We start from the raw sequence: 21,749 nt of genomic DNA, 5'->3' as shown, positions 1-21,749 counted from the left end.
TTTGCGTTGAAGATTGGAACATTACAATTTGTATATATATATATTTTTTTAATATATGTTTATTGGTAGTAGGTTTCAACAATGTAGTACAGTTTGAACATACAATTTTTTTTCTCCCTCACCCCATCCCTCCCCCCACAGTTATCGTCATCATTAAACAATATAAAAAATAACAATTGAGTACAGACATAAAAAAATAACCATGTATATTTGACATATAATATGAACAGTAGGAAACAAAATTATAATTTAAGCACAGATAGCAAAAACAATATAAATAACAAAAAATAAAACAAAATAAAATAAAATAAAACAAAATAAATACAATTATGAGTTGGGTTATTCGTGTTCAAAAGAGTTACAAGTTATGTTGGAAAATAGTGTTGAATGGGAACGTTGTCATACAGCACCCTCTATACACAGTTCTATTGTTATGAGGGAGCAAAAAACACACATAGTATTGGTTCAATTAGTCTGTCGGAAGTACCCTCAGATTCTCAAAGTAGGTAATGAATGGTTGAAGTACCCTCAGATTCTCAAAGTAGGTAATGAATGGTTGAAGTACCCTCAGATTCTCAAAGTAGGTAATGAATGGTTGAAGTACCCTCAGATTCTCAAAGTAGGTAATGAATGGTTGAAGTACCCTCAGATTCTCAAAGTAGGTAATGAATGGTTGAAGTACCCTCAGATTCTCAAAGTAGGTAATGAATGGTTGCCAGCTAGAAAATAACCTTTCTGTTGAACCTCTAATTGTAAACTTTATTTTTTCCAATTTTAAAAATCCCATAATATCCTTAAGCCACATAGCTATAGAAGGGGGGAGTTGGGGATTTCCACCCCAACAATATTCTACGTCTTGCTATCAGTGAGGCAAATGCTACCATATTAGACTGTTTCTGGGTTAGAAGTTCAAAATCTGATGGTACCCCAAAAATAGCGATCTGGGGTGACGGCTCCAAACGAACTTCAAATATATCAGACAAGATCTCAAATATTTTAGTCCAATAATGTACCAACTTGGGGCAAGACCAGAACATGTGTTTGTGATTAGCTGGTGAGAGAGCACATCTATCACATTTATCATCAATTCCAGGATTGTAGCAAGTTTAGATTTGCAGTAATGAAGTCTATGAAAGACTTTGAATTGAATAAGGCCTAGTCTAGCACACAATGTTGATGTGTTGACTCGATCAATAGCCACATCCCACCACTCATCAAGAAATGTTTCACCCAACTCGGTCTCCCACCTATTCCTATTTTTGTCCATAGGGAGGATGATTCTCAAAACTACTGAATACATTTCTCTCATAGAGATCTGAGAATTTGACAAGACCTTTATCTTTCCACTGTTTGAAAGCTAAGTCTACAATTTGTATTTCTGCATGCCTTTTAGGCTTCGTAGTCTCAACAGGCCCAGAACAAGTCCCGGCCCTAACTGGGCCCTAACTGGGCTGGCCCGAGGCCCCGCTTGGCCTTACTAATTAGCACACATTTTACGCCCTATCCGGCCCGAAAACGTTAAAAAAATAATCCATATGGACATTCCCAGACCTGTTGTTTCAGCGCTTCCCGCTGGACTAAAAGGATTTGTTTAGATAACGACGTGAACGTGTGTGCCCCCCTCCCACCACCAGGGCGGAGGAGATGGCTGCCATGGCCAGCGAGGTGTCCGAGAAGGTCCACTTCATCCAGGACAGTCTGTCCCTGTTGGACGGCCAGCTGGGCGGGCTGCAGGACCTGTCCGTGCTGGCCGTGGACACGCTGTCCCTGCTGTCCGCCTCCGACAACCTGCACCACGAGGAGGCCCGCCTGGCCCGCTGTGGCTCCGCCGCTGCCTCCCACCACTACCTGCCACACAGCTGGGCCCTGCACCCTGCACACACTGCCAGCTCCGATGCCGGGTGAGCATGGTTTAGCGTTTTTTGTTTGCCTTTTTTGGGGTGGGGGGGGGTTTCTAGTTTAGTTCTTCTAGTTTGTAATTTGGGGTAGTCGGGTTTGTGCCGCATTCTTACGATTTAGCAAAAATAGCTCGTATTTTCCAATAGCTTAAAGTATAACATAACGCTTAGTTAATGCACCAAAAGGGGTTCCCGTCCAGAATTGGTCAACTATGATAACTGTGCTCTGAGCAGCGGGCGGCCAGCGGCGGCCTCGGCCATGACGTGCACGAGTACCCCGCCGTCGTTGATGAGGACGCACACTCCCGTGGCGGGAAGAGTGGAGTGGCGAGCTGCGGCCAGAGGTGCGACGGGAGGCCCGGGACCCCCAGGAGAGGAGGTATAGTCTGACTCAAACATGTCTCACACTTGTTTCCGTTGTACAACTGCCCAACAATGTATAGCCATTTAGCAAAAGCGATTTACGGTAAGCAAGGTATAAACACGACGTAATAGATCAAATGAAGTGATTTATGTATATTTTCGTGATAATAATCAAAATCTACAAAGTAACCAACTATAGTAACTAAAGTTTTCAAATCACTGTAGTGAAGGAAAAGTACAATATTTGGATCCGAGATGTAGTGTACTTTACTTGAAATACTCAAGTAAAGTACAAATACCTCAAAATTGTACTTGAGTTGTACAGTTGTACACAGTACCTACCGTAATTTCCGGACTATAAAGCGCACCTGAATATAAGCCGCACCAGCTAAATTTAGGGAAAAAACAACATATACAAGCCGCACTGGACTATAAGCCGCATAGAGGCCATAAAGATAGATTTAAAAGGTCCCCTAGTGGCCGTTAGCTGTAAAAATCCATACATTAGCCGCACCGTTGTATAGGCCGCAGGGTTCAAAGCATGGGAAAAAAGTAGCGGCATATTATAGTACGGAAATTACGGTAGTTACTTTACACCACCTGGGCCTTTGCGATCAAGGCCCCTGGACGCTGGAACAGCCTGCCATGGACCTCAGGGTTGCTAGTTTAAAAAAGAATAACTACTTCTATTGGAAAGCCATTTTAACCCCATAATGGGCATTAAGTATTTGGTGTTATCGATTCCCTAATTTGTTATACTGTCTTTAGTGTCTTGTGAATCCCTCTCAATTTGTTGTACAATTACTTCTTCGTTAATAGAACTTTCGCTAAGCCTACTCTACTCTGCCAGACGCTGTCCAGGGTGGGACAAACATTGCTTCTCGCCCATTGGCTTGCATGTTGTATGACGGCATTTCCCATGTAAATAATCAATCATTTCAGGAGCAAAAGCTTCAAAACGTCTTATAAATCTAGTCCACAAGGCCTGCAGTAGGCTATGCACTGGAAACGTGTGCTTGGCATTTAGTTCACCAAACTACAAACACAGGGAAATGTTAGCCGTGGTTCACATGATGGGTGGCAGGCATTCATATCAGTCTTCCATTCCATCCATTGTCATCCCCTGAGGAGGAGCAGCCATCCAGTGAGGTCTGTTGTGAGGGCTGTGTTGTGAGCGAGCAGCTGCCCAGCCCAGGCTGGGAGTCCTGTGTTCTTTCACCTCCTGGTTCCCCTCTCAGCCACCATACCAAGGTAGTATAGTTTGATTTTTTTCTTTTTCTTTTTGTATAATAATTAGTAATGCTTTTGTTTTGTTTGTTTGATTTGTTCTTAAAGGGATTGTGACATTTAAAACAAATTTTTGTAGATTTTTTGGCTTTTTTGGCTTTTCTTGACATCAATTTCACAAAAAAAAAACGAAGTTTGAACATTCAGTGTATTCTCTGCTGTCTGGACTTTTGTGAATAATTATGCAAAAATGTCTCATCTGGTTGGACGGCAGGCATATACGTAGATCCCTGCTAAACCTCCGCCCCCTCCCCTCTGCTCCATGCCTACCCTCTCTTCTCCGCCCCTCTCCTCTCCGCTTCCTCATTGTGACCGCGACTTTGTTTCTTTGTAATACTTACTAATAATGGCTTCTAGAGAAAAATCAATCTGCTCTGTTGTTGGCTGTGTCAATCAACACAAGTCCTTACACTGGATACCAACTGGCCTAGATGACTCTTTTATTTTTGACGGTGACTTTCCTACCAAGTTGTCAAATAAGCGCATCTTGCGTTGACAGGAAAGGGGGAATTACCGACATCTACAGGCTAAAAGAATGTGTTTTTCCATGCCTTCTCAGGATGCAGATTAGACATACACAAAAACTCCTGGCAAGAAATACTGGAGTGGAGTTGAGTGTTCAAACTTTTTAGACACGTTTGAAGGACCATGGCCAAGACTTTTAATGTTATTAAAATTATGTTATAAATAATGTCATAATACCTTTAATGTTGCTAGTTTTTTTTTTTTTAAGGCTTACATATTTATTGGGTTATGTTCTAGTTTTTGTATTGAAACATACAGTAGTAAAACATACCGTTTAATAAAAGGTATTCAGAGTCAGAACTGGCACAGAGAAGATATACCAATATAGCCTACGAGGCTTACGGTATGTGAGGAATACATTGACGAAGACCAGACTTTATTCTTCTATTATTTTAGATGTAGTTTAGCAAATGAAACAGTTTCAGTTAGTGGTCGTATTTTGTAAAGCCTCAATTTTCTTTTCTTAGTTGTCATTATGGCGGTAGCTCAGGGGTAGAGTGCCGGAATGGAACCGCAAGTTTCCCAGTTCGAACCCGGGCTCCCCCAGAGTTAGTGTCGAAGTGTCCTTGAGCAAGACACTGAACCCCTGATTGCTCCCGATGAGCAGGTTGGTGCCTTGCATGGTTTCCTCCGGCATCGGTGTGTGAATGTGTACATTAATGGGTGTGTGAATGGGTGAATGTAATGCACTGCATCTATGTAAAGCGCCTTGGATAAAGGCGATATATAAATGCACAATATACCATTATGCCATTTTTACCATTATTTCATTATTATCAATTAACTAAAATAATATCCTTGCTCCAGACATCTATGGAAGAGGAGGATGAAGAGGAGGATGACGAGGATGGTGATGAAGAGACGATCCAAGAGTTGTTGGATCTAGACGTGTCCAGAAGCTCCAGTCGTCTGGTCCTACTGTCTGTCCCCAGGTAGGCCTGTCTCTACTGTCTGTCCCCAGGTAGGCCTGTCTCTATTGTCTCTACTGTCTGTCCCCAGGTAGGAAATGTCTCTCTGTCTCTACTGTCTGTCCCCAGGTAGGCCTGTCTCTACTGTCTCTACTGTCTGTCCCCAGGTAGGCATGTCTACTGTCTCTACTGTCTGTCCCCAGGTAGGCCTGTCTCTACTGTCTGTCCCCAGGTAGGCCTGTCTCTACTGTCTGTCCCCAGGTAGGCCTGTCTCTACTGTCTCTACTGTCTGTCCCCAGGTAGGCCTGTCTCTACTGTCTCTACTGTCTGTCCCCAGGTAGGCCTGTCTCTACTGTCTCTACTGTCTGTCCCCAGGTAGGCCTGTCTCTACTGTCTCTACTGTCTCTCCCCAGGTAGGCCTGTCTCTACTGTCTGTCCCCAGGTAGGCCTGTCTCTACTGTCTGTCCCCAGGTAGGCCTGTCTCTACTGTCTCTACTGTCTGTCCCCAGGTAGGCCTGTCTCTACTGTCTCTACTGTCTCTCCCCAGGTAGGCCTGTCTCTACTGTCTGTCCCCAGGTAGGCCTGTCTCTACTGTCTGTCCCCAGGTAGGCCTGTCTCTACTGTCTCTACTGTCTGTCCCCAGGTAGGCCTGTCTCTACTGTCTGTCCCCAGGTAGGCCTGTCTCTACTGTCTCTACTGTCTGTCCCCAGGTAGGCCTATCTCTACTGTCTCTACTGTCTGTCCCCAGGTAGGCCTGTCTCTACTGTCTCTACTGTCTGTCCCCAGGTATGCCTGTCTCTACTGTCTGTCCCCAGGTAGGCCTGTCTCTACTGTCTCTACTGTCTGTCCCCAGGTAGGCCTGTCTCTACTGTCTGTCCCCAGGTAGGCCTGTCTCTACTGTCTCTACTGTCTGTCCCCAGGTAGGCCTATCTCTACTGTCTCTACTGTCTGTCCCCAGGTAGGCCTGTCTCTACTGTCTCTACTGTCTGTCCCCAGGTAGGCCTGTCTCTACTGTCTCTCCCCAGGTAGGCATGTCTACTGTCTCTACTGTCTGTCCCCAGGTAGGCCTATCTCTACTGTCTCTACTGTCTGTCCCCAGGTAGGCCTGTCTCTACTGTCTCTCCCCAGGTAGGCATGTCTACTGTCTCTACTGTCTGTCCCCAGGTAGGCCTGTCTCTACTGTCTCTCCCCAGGTAGGCATCTCTACTGTCTCTACTGTCTGTCCCCAGGTAGGCCTGTCTCTACTGTCTCTCCCCAGGTAGGCATCTCTACTGTCTCTACTGTCTGTCCCCAGGTAGGCCTGTCTCTACTGTCTCTACTGTCTGTCCCCAGGTAGGCCTGTCTCTACTGTCTCTACTGTCTGTCCCCAGGTAGGCCTGTCTCTCTGTCTCTACTGTTTGTCCCCAGGCTGGCCTGTCTCTCTGTCTCTACTGTCTGTCCCCAGGCTGGCCTGTCTCTCTGTCTCTACTGTCTGTCCCCAGGTAGGCCTGTCTCTACCTGGGATTATCTCAAATTATTTGCTTTGGGGCGATAAAGTAATAATTATGACACCCTCAGGTCCACCTCTGAGGGTGTGGTCAACCCCGCCTTCTCTCTGGACAACAACAGCCAACCGGAATCTCTGCGAACACACTCCAGCCAATGGGGACGGAGCAGGAAATCGCCACGGTGGGCGTGGCTGTCGAGGGACCTCCGACACAGCCACTGCAGGTCTCTGTCGTCCAGCATGGAGAACATGGCCTTCTCTGGCGCCCCCTTGAGCCCTGTGAGGTTATCGTTTCCCAGAGTTGAGAGTTTTCCCAGTAGGCGGGGCCTGACGGATGACACGTCACTGCGACACAGCCGGAGCAGAGGTATATATATATCTTTTTTAACGTTTTATTGCTTTTCAATATTTGAGCATAAAAAACATTATGCGGCGGCGGCTCAGGGGTAGAGTGGCTGGATGCAAGGTTGCCAGTTCGAACCCAGACTCCCCCAGAGTTAGTGACGAAGTGTCCTTGTCCTTGAGCAAGACACTGAACCCATAATTGCTCTTGTTGTGCTGGTTGGTGCAGCCTTGCATGGTTTCCGCCGACATCGGTGTATGAATGTGTGTGTGAATGTGTGAATGTAGTGCACAATCTATGTAAAGCGCCTTGGGTAAAAGCGCTATATAAATGCACCATTTATATTTTATTTATGCAAGCCTACAAGATGAAGTAAATCACATGGAACAATCTGTGAAAACAAGAACATGCAAATATCCCCAAAAGACAAATACAGAAAACAAACACAGCAAAAGATTCTGTCATTTATATCTCTTGTTGAACCGAACACCTGCTAGCAGGTGTACGGTTCAACAAGAGATATAAAATAAAATACATAGATAGGCTAGGCTACATTGTTTAGTTTTACCCCTGTGTGGTTTTTACTAAGGAACTAAGGGGAATGCTGGGGAATGCTGTGCTCAACTAAAAAGTTTCTTAACCCTACGGCCTACACTACAGTATACTTTCTGACCAGAGTCCCTTAGTGGTCTGTACTTAGTCCGTTCTTTTTCCCCCTCTACACCACATCTCTTCCCCGAAAGTAGCCGGTCTACAAGCTCAAAAATGAGTTTTCCTATAACAATTTACAATTTAGGCATTCGGCAGACTTAGGCCCAAACCACACAAATTATTCACCATGCAACTCCTTGCAACCTATACGGTTGTGAGTAGTTGCATGCAACCATTATCCCCAATGGCAGTTTGAAGGAGTTGCATTGGTGTCCCAATAAACCAAGGAACTATCATCAGTTTAACCAGTAGGCTACAAACTATAGGATCCTATAGATTCTTCTATAATTTATCCAAAGAGTAAGAGTAAATTCCAAACACAGACATTATCGAAATTACTCAATATCACCACCCGACAGAATTCCCTAGGGGATTTTCAATAGAAACAATACTTCTGTGACCTATAGATGAATCCATTCCACAGAGGCTAAACGAACAAGAACAACGTAACTATATTGATGTCCAAAGGTAAAATGAATCTCCATGAGTCTCCATCATATAGAATGTACAATAATATACTGTTTCTATAGACTAACATAGAGACAAACCAGAAACATAAAGAAGAACTGACAGCCACCATCGCAGCTTCCTCATTGAAATACCGTGTATGCCAACGGAGATAAAGAACTTCCTAAAACAAAAAGTACATGATGTAAGAAACGATCACTAAACGTTCTCCTCAGACTATTAAAAGATCCGTGCAGAGGATGTCCCTCATACAGCAGTGTGGTGCGTATCGTTTTTCTGTGATCATTTCCACCAATGTTAAACACTTTCCAGTGTTGTATTTCACTTTGAAAAGTATTGTAGGAGCTCGATGGTGCAACCACTCCAAAGAACAGCAATGTCCGTGTGGTGAACCTATGTATGTATGTGACGTTAATGAGTACCAGTAGGGGCGCTGTTGTGCCATGCAGAAACAGAGAGAGAGAGAGACTGTTGCCTGCTAATGAGAGAGAGAGAGAGAGAGAGAGAGAGAGAGGAGGGGAGAGGGGGGAGTTGCACTACTCGGTTCACACAGGTGTGATTTTTTTATCTCATAATCAGTTTCCTCCCATAGAGTGAAAAGTAGTGTCAAAATACGCCTGTACAGCACGACACTGTATCGGTTTAGGTCGGATTATGACGAAACAAGTCTTCACGGGGTGAGCAATTGTTAGGAAATGTTTTGGATGAACCTATCCCTTTAATTCAGGAAATACACAAAAAGTTAGAATATGGATATAAGAGGTTTCTTTCTGCCTGACGGCAACGTTGCTTATGTATGTACAGTATGCATCTGCAAAACAGACCCTATGGGTGTGTGTAAACACAAAGCTTTTCACAAACATTAAATGCCATTTGAAAATGAATGGCCATTTTTGAGTGTTTGTGTAAACACAAACATTACGTAAACACAAATATTGAAGACAAAAGTGAGGACGCACATTGAGATTGGCTGGAATGAGATGATGTATGATGATTTTTCTATATCTATAAATGCACCAAGTGTCAGTGTGTACGTACATACGTACATACGACATGATCACCCCTAGTGGCCTTTGCAGACGTCACAACAATTCATATTTTGGCATGCCTGACACAGAACTCCATATAAAGGCATAAAGGGACACAGAGACAGAAATCTTCATATATGGGCATAAAAGGGACACAGACAGATGGGTGGAACAGGTAGACTACTCTGACGACACAGGTACAACGGGCATGGGCATGGATCTCCAACTTCCATCGTTACCTTACCGACTTGGTTCTCTATAGAGCGTCGCAGTCCCTCCCCCTTTCAGAACAATGAGTGGCCCAGGAAATGAATCCAATTTACAATTTACAATTTACAATTTAGGCATTTAGCAGACGCTCTTAATCCAGAGCGACTTACATTTAAGCAAGAACAAAAGCATGGGAATACATCACATAAAAGCATTTATCATGAAACATGCGTAAGCTAAGAAAGTAACAGTGGAATATCTATATAATGAAACTATACATACATATAATGAAACTATACATACACTATACATATAATACTATATATACATATAAACTATACATATTTACTACTATGCTATACATATGTACTATGGCGTGCTATGACTAAATACAATACAATTATAGTGCTGTCTACATAACATGCTATAAGTCTGTATCAAATGCTATCTAAGGCAACATAAATGCTATCTAAGGGGGTAGGGTAAGTGCTATGGGCCATGATGGAGTCTGAAAAGGTGGGTTTTCAGGCTACGGCGGAAGATTGGGAGTGATGCTGCAGTTCTGACTGCAATGGGAAGTGCATTCCCAATCCCAATGCATTTTTTTTATTATTTATTTTTAAGACCTTTTAAGCGTTGTACGAAGCCAACTCTTGTCGTGACAAATCATGACAACACACACAATATATTGGACCAAACAAATAATTACAAAGAAAAAAAGGGTTGTAAACTGCCGTTTTTTCCTTTCTAATTTCTAATTCTTTGTTTGGCCCGGAAAATTGTGTTTGTTGTCATGATTTGTCACGACAAGAGTTGGCTTCGTACGACGCTTAAAAGGTCTTTAAATAAAAAAAATAAGAAATGCCTATGTGAAAAATGCATTGGGATTGATTTCCTGGGCCACTCGTTGTTCTGAAAGGGGGAGGGACTGCGACGCTCTATACAGCCAGGCACCGTCTAGTATATAAAACCACAAAGACATATGCACACCAGCTAGGAGATGGGTGCGGAGGCAGGGATCGTCTTTCCTCTGAACTTCCCTGTACCTGAATGATTATGTGACTATGTGGCAGTTTGTACAGTAGAATGAATGTAATGTGACGTGTAACAGCTCGTAGAATGAATTGTACGTTATACAGTTTGTAAACGCTCCACATGGTGTCGTTTGTGCAGAACGTAATGTGACGTGTACATTTTGTTATTGTTCTGTATAGAATGGTCCAAGTCGTCTGACTTCCTGGGCGGCAGGCGGAGCAACCTATACAAGAAAACAGTGAAGATCCAGGAGCAGGACCTCGATGTGGTGAGAGACACACTATTCTAGGGGGCGGACATTTGGTGAAAATAGTCGATCTACACACGTGTAGATCGGCTACTTTCGGTGAAGATATTTTCACGTAGAGTAAAAACAGGAGGGATCTAGAGCTCTGAGGGAAAATCCATCCATCCATCTTCAACCGCTTATCTGTAGTCGGGTCGCCGGGGGCAACAGCTCCACCAGAGTGCACCAGACTCCCCTCTCTAGCAACATTGGTGACTTCCTCCTGGGGGGATCCCGAGACGTTCCAAGGCCAGTTGGTCAATGTATTTCCTCCAACTGCGCCTTGGTCTGCCCCCGGGGGGTCTCCTCCCAGTGGGACGTGCGTCCTCGACATGCGTCGAGGACCTCCCTATAGGCCGAGAGGCATCCTAACTAGATGCCCGAACCACCTAAGCTGGCTCCTTTCCAGGCGAAGGAGCAGCGGTTCTACTCCGAGTCTCTCTCGTGTAACTGAACTTCTCACCCTGAACTTCCCATTTCTGAGGGGAAATGAAGTGGTTAAATATGATTGCTCCAATATACGGAGCTGAATCTCATGTTACTGATTATGAATGATTCTGTGAAGCTTCAGTGATACGCTGCATCTTCAACACTTATCTGTCGGGCAGAAACCTCTGAAACTGTTCAAAGGTAGCAGATCTACAAGCTCGAATTGTGTTGCTTCGCGCCACGCTTCCAGCTTGCAGATCTGCTATACTTTTGATTTGTGTGACACTGTAGTATATAGATCAAGTAGGACATTAGCGTTGAAACGTTAAAACATGGAGATAAGATGTTTCTGCCCGACGTTATATCATTAAAGGTTTTATACATTTTATTTTCCCTCATTTTCTTCCACCTCCTGGGCGTACAGGACTCCTGGAGCCCCAGCCAATCAGCATGGAGCAGTTGGGCCAGGTCGCCCAGTCGTAGGTCCTCGTAAGTCTGTCTGTCTGTCTGTCTGTCTGTCTGTCTGTCTTTCAGCCATAGGTCCTTGTATGTTTGTCTCTCTGACTGTCTAAGTGTATTTCCATCTCTCTGTCACAGACTACAGCACAGATTTATGTCTTGAAGAAGACTTAAATTATCTTTCTTAAAACACAATTAAATGTTGAGTTTTAATGTAAATAAAGTCATACTGTGTAACGGTAAATCCACGGAAGCTGTACTTTTTGTATTTTTTTCCCCCCGAAACTGAATTCTGGGAATTGAAGTTCTACTTCTATTGAAGTTCTACTGACCATATAAATGACAAAACCTCTTCCTTGCGTTCTTGCAGATTGCAGAGTGGCATGGTCCCAGAAGGTACTGTACAGTAGGCTATGTCAAAACAGCTCAAACATTACCCTTCTAAATATATGATGCAATTTTTTTTTAAATCCAGTTGATTGGTTCATCATGGGGTTATCGGGTACATAATGTGAATCTCCTCTCGTCGCCTCTGTTTTAGCCAAGAGCTCCTCGTTCGCCTCCACAGATGATCTGTACCCTCACTATTCAGGTATTTACCTGGTTACCCGTTTTCTGTCTTTAGCGTTGCATTATATAATATTGCTGTGAAGTACTTTGTAACCACACTGTCTTACTCCCATTTCACAGCGCAGTGCCACGATGTCCTGCTGACTGAGCGTTGAGTGCTAATTTTGCACAACATGATCGTACAACAAAGTATAAAAGCGTGGTTAATCAGACAGATTTAGTCGACAGATTTAGTCGACAAACCCATATTTTTTCACGTAATCTTTTCCTCTTTATTTAAAAAAAATAGACCGAGGTACAAAGAGTAATCTCTACGAAAATATGCGATAGTTGCAGCCCTATACTAGAGCATGACAAATGTATTTTAATCCATTGTGTATTTATTTCTCTGTGTGTGTGTGTGTGTGTGCGTGTGTGCGTGTGCGTGTGCGTGTGCGTGCGCGTGACAGCCATGGAGAGAAACAATCTGATGAGGCTGGCTCATACCATCCCCTTCACCCCCGTGTCATTGCTGGGTGAGCTCCTCCTGTTGGTCTTGATGATCACATGCGTAGAGAGTGCAGAGAGTACAAAATGTGCCTCAAAGAAACTAGGATACATACCATGTATACACAATGACCCCCATATGGCACCTTCCATCCGTCTTAGCCTTGGTATCTACCCAGGCATTTGCTGTTGGTTTCTAAACAAGATGTCTGTCTAACATGCCAATTAAATAACATAGCGGTGGTGGCCACCACTTTGTGGCGTCACAGATAGAACGCCCATTCATTTTTCCCATAGGGATTACAATCATATACACAAGCCTGGATGGCTTGGTTCCAGGCTGAAAACAACTGTTGTTATACATATTTTCAGAAACCTCAATTGGGAAAAACGAATGTGTTTTCTATCCGTGGCACCACAAAATGGCTGCCACTGATATGCCCTATATACATTTAATGTATGTCTCGGCAGGAGGAGGGGAGGAGGTGAGCGTGTACACCCTGGAAGAGGCAGCGGTCCCCTGTGACCCCGGCGCCGGCGGCGGGCCCACGGCGTCGGCGTCGTGGTGGTCGCCGCGGGGCCTGTCGGCCCTGCTGCGGCCCCTCCCCGGCGAGGAGGAGGGCTCCATGGACGGGGGCCTGCGACGAGGCAGCCGGGTGCTGTGCACCTGGGCCGAGGGAGAGGTGCTGCGGCCGGGCCTGGTCTACGTGGCCAAGGCCTTCCGGCCGGAGGTGGTCCGCGCCTGGCAGAGGCACTTCCACGGCAGCGCGGCCCTGCAGCTCTGCCTGAGGGTGAAAACACGCACACACACACACACACACACACACACACACACACACACACACACACACACAAACAAACATACACGCCTTGCAGGAATAATCGTTAGTTTTTTCGTAAATTGGCGCCTCTACTTGATCATACTACAGCGTCACACAAAGGCATCAAAAGTAGCAGCTCTGCAAGCTCAAAACGTAACGTTTTGGACATGAGATATTTCCACCCGACAGAGATGAAATAAAGTGTCTATGCACATAGGCCTACTGTATGATATACTGTACTGTATCTTTCTGTCTATACAGATTATATACTGTGCATATCTGTATCAATATCTCGAGAGAGATATATTTATCTGAATAAAACATTATTTTAACCATTCTGTAGTAGAGTATGTTAGTGCCTGGGACCGCCAGAAGAGATTATTTGTGTAAAACGATTCTAATTAATTTCAAATACTTCACAAAATAGACCCTATACACTTAGTATGTACACACACACACACACACACACACACACACACACACACACACACACACACACACACACACACACACACACACACACACACACACACACACACACACACACACACACACACACACACACACACAGTGGCACTGTACTTGATGTGCTCCTTTTTCCTTGTACATCAAATCTCCCTATAATCAGCTATTTGAAGATAGCCGATCTACAGGCTCACAACCTTTGAATACAATGCACTGTGAGCCTGTAGATCAGCTATACGTTCATGTTGTATTGAGGTCCCGCTGGCACAGAATATTTTCAGATGGGGGTGTTCAGTCAATTACACATTTACACTTATACGTCATACACACTTGAAAAGGTCTGAGTAGCAGGGATTTAATGAATGCACTGTGTTGTACTGTATGTGTAGTTTAATGAACTGTGTTGCACGTCGTGTACCTTAATGCATTGTACTGTATGTGTCGTCTCTAAAGGAGATCCAGCAGCAGAGAGCTGCTCAGAGGATGATGCAGGTCTTCAACCAGCTCAAGCCTGAGGACATACACCATGCCCCAAGGTGGGTGCGTGCGTGCGTGCGTGCGTGCGTGCGTGTACGTGTATTACAATTTAGGCATTTAGCAGATGCTCTTAATCCAGAGCGATTTACAGTATGCAAGAACAACACATGGTAATACATCAATATACTGTAAATCAAATACATAGAAATAGCCATCAAGAATAAGTACGTTTTTATCAACATCAATTCAGTTTAGCCACCCTCTATACCAGTGGTTCCCCAAACGTGTTAGCCTGTGACCCAAAAGAGATATTAGACGTTGCCCGGGACCAAAACTAGTGCGAACAGCCCATCTACAAGCTCACAACGTGGCACCCCAAATTATGGCTTGTAGGATTAGGCAGGGTTTAAAAACTGCAATGGCATTCATAAAATCGACATCCTAAAATGTCAATGTGCGTGTGCGTGCATGCGTGCGTGCGTCCTCCAGGTTCCTGGACGTCGCTCTGGTCCTGTGGCACGCAGACGGCCACTGGCTGACCATCGAGAGGGACATGGAAGGGGACTTCAGGAAGTACAACAACAACACGGGAGAGGAGATCGCCCCCTGCTGCTCACTGGAGGAAACGCTGCTGGCCTTCTCTCACTGGACCTATGAGTACTCCTGCAGAGAGCTACTGGTGCTGGACATACAAGGTGTTTGTATATGTGTGACCAAGTGGGTCACAACCCAGGGCACGGAAGGACACGACACAGGCAGTTGTTCTCAAGTAGGCTGTTTTATTCCGCTTAAGCCAGGGCATAACCATTTGAAAGCATCACAATAATACTTTACACAAGGGGCACGGTGGCACAGTTGGTAGTGCTGTCGCCTCACAGCTAGAAGGTCCTGGGTTTGATTCCCGCTCGGGACGCTGTGGATGCTGGCGGTGTGTTTCCTCCTCCGCGTCATCAGTGCCCATACCCGAAGGCGGGGTTGGCGAAATGGTCTTTCTGTGTGGAGTTTGCATGTTCTCCCCGTGTCCCCTAGGGTAGGTACCCTCACAAAAAACATGCAGTAATCCTGGTCACTAAACTGCCTCCCCCTGGCCAGCCGGGGCGCCTGATGGAGGGGAAAGGAACTGGTTGGAATAACGTGTTCCTTCCACGCGCTACGTCCAACCAGGGAAACTCCCCCCTGTCAGGTGTAAAGGAGCAACTTGGACACTCAGGCATGAAGGAAGCATGAGTTCAAGTCCGTTACTCTCCCCATGTCCCCCCCATATATGGGGACTAGGTTGGTGGAGGGTGTGTAGAGCCCAGAATCACATTAGATGATTGACACAGGGGTGAAAAATGGGTTACAAAATCGTGGGATGAAAAATAGTTAAAAAATAATAATACTTTACACAGGAGAGCAGATGGCTCTCTACTGTCCGGACAGAGGCTCTCTCCTGAGTGTTTGTGGAGATGACTGATTGAACCTGTTGTGCCTTGATCAAGTCCATGCACAACAGGTGCGCAGCCACACCCAGCTCTGAGTCCAGTTCTAGTTTGACTCAGGCCAGGTGTGACTGCTTAAATCAGTCATCCTCCCTCTCACATATACTGTAGTGCGTGCGTGCGTGCGTGCGGTAGACATATGCCAGGGGATATGATGATGTAGCCTATGTTGTGGAAGACCTGATGTGAACTTCTTTTTTTTATCACCAAATAAATTAATTCATTAATTCATACCTGACAGGAACATACTGTATGTACAGTCATGTGATATACCGACGGGATCAATTATGATTATTTCATTATGTTGTTGACAGGAGTGGGGGCGGAGCTAACTGACCCGTCCGTCATCAGGGCAGAAGACCAAAGGTTTGAATCCCTCTCTGACCTATTGTACTGTACGGGTTTATTATGAATAATAGTTTAAGCCTCACTATGTAACGGTTTTGTGTGGGTAATGTAATTTTGTCCAATCTGTATGTTAGAGCATGATAATGCAATCTTAACGTATACAATTGGGGCGGTTATTTTGTCTCTGTGCTCTTCTATTGAGTCATTTAGATTGTGTTCTCACCTAGCCCATTCTGACCTGAGATCAGATTCATACGAGGTTTCCACTGGACACACACTCGTCTGACTAGACAAAGGATCTGACACAATGGTCAAGATTCAATTTATCCCCAGCCAGGCAATGGTAATAATGTCAGCACTTAAGCAGGAAACTGGGTTCAAATCTGGGGTAGAACAGGAAAGTTCCATAGTGCTGCATTCAATAAAACTTACAAAATAATAACGTTACCTAAAATTGTACAACAAAAAAACATTTTAGTTCAGTCAGAACAAAATGGATTCAAATATGTTTTAATGAATACAAAATCTGCAAAACATAATGATGAAGCAATGCATTTATTATGGTTTGGCGATGAATATATCTGCTTTTAGGCAAACTGCATCCCCTACTACTGTATCAGGGACCTTCCAAACCCCCGTACATAAAAGCAACTAAAATGAACTAAAATCATAGAGAACATAGTCTAGTGAGTGACATTTGTGCATACAGTAGGCCTACATCTACAAGCGAGCTACTGTATCTAGCCTATACAAGCTTGATCTAGTGGAAAAGACATTTGGTGTAGAGGGAAAAAAGCGGTCCAAGTACTGAACCAACTCATGTCCAGTTTACTAAGTACAAAGCATTGGTTCTGCCCGAGGGGGCCTTGGAGGGGTTCCAGGGGGTCCCCAGAAAAATGTGTTACCATGGCTATTTAAACAATGCAGATACAGCATACGAGCTTGTACATCTGCTCTGAAAGTATTTGAAAAAACTTGAATATTTTAGAATATTCTCTTCTGGTGGTACCGGGGACATGATGAGGGGTCCGCGGCCAAATACATTTCAATTTGTGGTTGCTTTCCACAAAGACGTTTGAGAACTACATAGAGGATTTAATCCATTTTGGGCGTGAACACCTTTTGGTGTTTTAAACATTGTTATGATTTAGCTATTGAAAAATAGCAGATCTACGAGCTTGTAGATCTGCTATTTTGTACTGTAGCTTGTACTGTAGGTCTGCCGTTTTAGAAAAATCGTTAAAATGTGGCGCAAATCATTGAATATATATTTCAGAGCGAACATTTTTAACTAAAATATTTGCTTCTGGGGGGTCCCTGGAACTACATATTTTGAGATGGGGGCCCGTGGCCCAATAGAGATTATTCTGGGGTTCCTTGACATGCAAAAGGTTGAGCACCACTGACATAAACATGGGTTTTTCAGATTTCTTTTTAGGATTTAGAAGCCTTTTTTTTAATCGACCTCAGTCCAAAATGGGTTAATGTGGTTACATGTCACAGTGGTGTCTCTCCATCATCACTAGCAGCAGTAGCAGTGGCGGTGTAGAGATGCTGTTCGGCCCTGACAACCTGGGACACACAGCCATTAGTGCATTCCTCAACAAACACTCCTGCAACTCCTGCTGCCACAGACTGGGCCTCACGGGTAAGAACATGCACGCCACGCGACGCACGCACGCACGCACGCACGCACGTACGCACACACGCACGCACCGGCCCTCAATGCTAATGTATGTTGCGTTACGACCGCGATCTGTCATAAACCACTATGAAGACCATAGGACGTAAATATACATCTTATCTTAGGCACAGAAGCGCTGTTTTCAGTATGAAAATAGGGCAAGGTCATGCAGTCCACAGACACATTTGAATGTAAACTATTATTCTCTGTTAATGGATGATGATAAATAAGTTCTCAGCATGTGAGTAAACGTGCTGAAAGAAGGTTTTAGTTAGAGAGTGTGCGCGCTGCCACCAAACTATACTGTCACACTGTTTACTTTCCTTTCACTAGATTTGCATCACTGAGAAACTCCTCCTTGAACTGTAGCTGTTAACCCTTCACTGCCACCACCAGTGGGGGGGGGGGAATTATAGCAAAGTAGTAAGATCGCGTCACCAGACTTTTTGAGAATCACTTACTTTAGTCGCGCTAGTCACGCTGCGAGTTAGAATGAAAGATGAACATACCAAAAGATGATTATACCAAGAGAAACAAAAGGATTATACAAATTTAAACCAAAACTAGGGGAATCTTTTAGAGGTGCACGGCTTCTTCCGGCCACCTGATGACGTAAAGCTCTGACCGGATCAGAATGCATACTGTGTGTGTGTGTGTGTGTACACACATACTATCTGTGTGTGCATGAGTTGAGATTCACTAAGAATATATTCACAGAATATTCGTATATGTGCACTTTCTATCTCTCTCTCTCGCACGCACGCACGCACGCACGCACGCACGCACGCACGCACGCACGCACGCACGCTGGTGTGAGTGTGTCACCTCGGTGTCATCACTCAGGAGAACATGGTTGGCTCACACATGAATCCTCACATCAACTTCAAATGAAGACACGGCTCACAAACGGCGTGCTAATTAAGCCGCCAGCGCTTCGTTTATTTCTATGACAACAGCGGTGTTTTGAATCGCGCCCGGGGGGGCATGGGGGAGGAGGGGGGGAGGGTCTGCCTGGTGCGTTCATTCGTTCGTTCGTTCGTGTGCTGCTGCACATCCTTTGATTACGTATTAATATTGTGGGTTTGTGTTTCTTTTTTTTTGTGTGTGTGTTTTCTTTTTGCCGGCGAGACATTAGCTTTGATTAGCTATTAATTAACGTCTCTCGGAAGACGGCGTGCTGGAGTCTGGAGGGTTAGGGGCGTGTGTGTGTGTGCGGGGGGGGGGGGGGGGGGGACAACGCAAAACAAACAAACACACGCTCGCATGCACACTCTCACGCACGTGCGCGCACACACACAAACACGTTTGGATATTTCAAAGGTGCTTTTGTGTTTGCGTCTTCCTGTTCTTGTGTCCTCTCCAAGAACACCCCCCCTCCCCCTCCCCCTCCCCCATCCCAACATAATCAAACCAAATTATTCATTACTCCCAGCCCTGTCACTGTGTAGTCTCTTTCTAGTGGTAATTATGACTGTTGTGTTTTTAGGGATGCAAATATCGATTGTTTTCCTAGATGTTACTCTCTTGGTTACTTTTTCGATTAATTAATTGCCTTCTTGCTTGGTCCCGACTTATCGCTGCTTGCAGCTATATATTTTCTTATATCTATGCTCAAAACATCCACAAGCATATGACCTTTGTGGATCGACTACTTTTTAAGCTTTAACACTTTTGAAAAAAAAACAAGGGGGAGATAAAGCCACATTTCAAGTGTTTGCCCAAAAATCGTCCACAGACGTCCTGGGAATTACCGCTATGTGGTGCCCAGGATGTCTGTGGACGTCTTTTTTTTTAAAGGGGAAAAAAAGGAAAAAACATTTGTTTTGTGATTTTTATAACAAAGAAATAAAATGTCAAAATTAACATTGGGCACCCTGGGTCACTATTTTGAAAATGTTGAAAGGGCACACAAATCAGAGACAAATAAATAACAATACGTCATTATTAGTTTGACAAACTGTGTTTCTGCTGGTCAGAGCTGAGAGGAGGAGCAGAGAGGAGGAGCCAACACAGCCAGGAGGAGGAGGAGGACGAACATGATGAGAAGACAAGGACGAAAGAGGCGATGGACGCGAGACATAACTGACCTCCATTTTGGAAATTTGAAGATTTAAAAAAATGTTATGCAATGTTTCTTTTGCAAATTGTTTGAAAATACTTTGCCTACAGGCCCAAAATATAACATAACATTATTTTAACTGGAGGTTGGTATTGGTGTTTATTCTGTGTATTTATTTTGCTGTTTATTGTGTATTTTATTTATTCCCCACCCCACCCCAGCATGCATACATATTGCCTCGTGAGAGTTCCCATTCCGACTTACATTTCAGTGCAATAATAATTCATAAATACTGTACAGACAGTCCCATATCATTGCACTCAGACAGAAAGAATCCTTGTGCCATATCTCTATTATCTATATGTCAACTTGTTTATCTTTTTTTCATCCATTAATGTCCTGTGTCACTTAAAAGTAGTGAAAATAGCTGAAAATTACAAGGCAAGCTCACAGCTTGTAGATCGGCTGTTTTCACTATTTTTGCCCTCCTAATGTTGCACTCGCATGGAATCAGGCAAAACCTGCCGGACGGCACGGAACGGTGAAAGATTAAATATTTTAACATTGATGCCGTCTGCCGTTACCGTCGCCGGCTCTGGCTGCTGTTCCGTTTACCGCCCTGCTCCCGTCCGTTAAAATGACCTCCGGTTTGGTTTGGTATATATGGTTGGACATTATGTTGTTGACGTCATCCGATGTCATCATTGTGATGAAAGGCACTGCTCACTTCACATGAGTGTGATGTTTTTATTTGATAGTGATAGTTTGATAGTGAAAGTGGTTAGAGCGTTCATGCAATTACTTTTCCTTGATTTTATTTTTCGTTTTTGAGGGGCATATGTCCAGCTTTGAGGGTGCGTGTAAACACACCCTGTATTTTATGGGGTCTGGCTACGGCCCTGATTGTCAAATACTCCCATAGCAGTGTTGTCATGTCTACTTATTCTAAGCAACTTTGGCTTGTTATGCTGTACCTGACCCTGTTGTAAACAAGTGTAATGCTTAATTGGGTCGTCCACTCACAGTTAACCGTCTTTGTATTGAGTTTGTGCTTGAAATGTACTGTAATTCTACAAACTGTTAATAAATATTTCCATCAATCAAAGTACAGTAGCTTGTACATGTTGTTGTGGGTATTGCAGCTTGTTTCCTAAATTGCAACATATGCTACATCAGTACTTTCTCAAACATTTTCAGGTCAAGGACCTCCGCATTAATATATTTGTGTATGGACCCCCAATCCCCTATAGTTTGTGTGCACAGACCCTCTTGTTAAAATGTTTCACAAATATTCCACACAAAATAAAATGAAAGCAGTTTTTTTTTAAATAGCAGATTGTAGATCGACTATTTTCAAATAACTGAGTATTTTGTGCTTGTGTCGCTTCTTTTGGGCTTGTTTTCATAGACATGGCTTATTCCTGTCGTAAAATCGTGAAACACTGCCCCCTACTGTGAATGCAGCAGTAGACAGCTTTCTTAAAAGCAGCAGGCGTCACGCGGGCTCTTTAAAACCCTCCGGTCTCCTCTGGAGTCTGGTTTGACACATCCTTCCTTATTAGTGAGAAGTAAACAACTTGCAACATACAACAAAGTATGTTCAACCTCATGGAAGTTGAGTGGAGTTGTAACTTGTCGGTGTTGAAAACTGCCAAGTCCAATTAAGTCACAAAATATGTGACAGTTTGTTTAATTATACGTTAATTATCTTCAAGACGTTTGGACGTTTTAAGTCTTCCAAAGGTGAGTTAGCTACCTGAGCTACAAATTAGCTGCTTTAGAGTGCGTGTGTATGTGTGTAGCCTACAGAATAAAGATAATATGTAACATAACTTTAACATAACTGCAAATACTGATACAGATTAAAGGTGCTGCTTGTGTGCATGGGAGTAAATAAATAAATAGCCTACCCTACACACTAT

General features: G+C 44.1%; 1 protein-coding gene across 1 annotated transcript in view; it reads left to right on the top strand.

Moving 5' to 3' along the window:
- The window catches only part of trpm6 (transient receptor potential cation channel, subfamily M, member 6), a 49,095-nt gene extending 28,018 nt beyond the window's left edge, over positions 1-21,077 (top strand). Inside the window, exons 26-41 of the mRNA XM_083783695.1 lie at positions 1,635-1,901; positions 2,133-2,277; positions 3,390-3,512; positions 4,881-5,005; positions 6,539-6,834; positions 10,442-10,530; positions 11,402-11,466; positions 11,807-11,832; positions 11,978-12,028; positions 12,456-12,521; positions 12,964-13,283; positions 14,232-14,314; positions 14,745-14,950; positions 16,051-16,102; positions 17,611-17,732; positions 19,745-21,077. Coding sequence (XP_083639821.1) covers positions 1,635-1,901; positions 2,133-2,277; positions 3,390-3,512; positions 4,881-5,005; positions 6,539-6,834; positions 10,442-10,530; positions 11,402-11,466; positions 11,807-11,832; positions 11,978-12,028; positions 12,456-12,521; positions 12,964-13,283; positions 14,232-14,314; positions 14,745-14,950; positions 16,051-16,102; positions 17,611-17,732; positions 19,745-19,854 — 2,146 coding nt within the window. The 3' untranslated portion in view covers positions 19,855-21,077. The remainder of the gene's footprint in view (positions 1-1,634; positions 1,902-2,132; positions 2,278-3,389; positions 3,513-4,880; positions 5,006-6,538; positions 6,835-10,441; positions 10,531-11,401; positions 11,467-11,806; positions 11,833-11,977; positions 12,029-12,455; positions 12,522-12,963; positions 13,284-14,231; positions 14,315-14,744; positions 14,951-16,050; positions 16,103-17,610; positions 17,733-19,744) is intronic.
- Positions 21,078-21,749: the final 672 nt, after the last annotated feature.

The sequence above is a fragment of the Protomyctophum parallelum genome, assembly GCF_964188405.1.
Source record: "Protomyctophum parallelum genome assembly, chromosome: 15".
Taxonomy (NCBI): Eukaryota; Metazoa; Chordata; class Actinopteri; order Myctophiformes; family Myctophidae; genus Protomyctophum; species Protomyctophum parallelum.
Note: the sequence above shows the minus strand (reverse complement) of the source record. Positions and strands in the feature narration are given on the sequence as shown.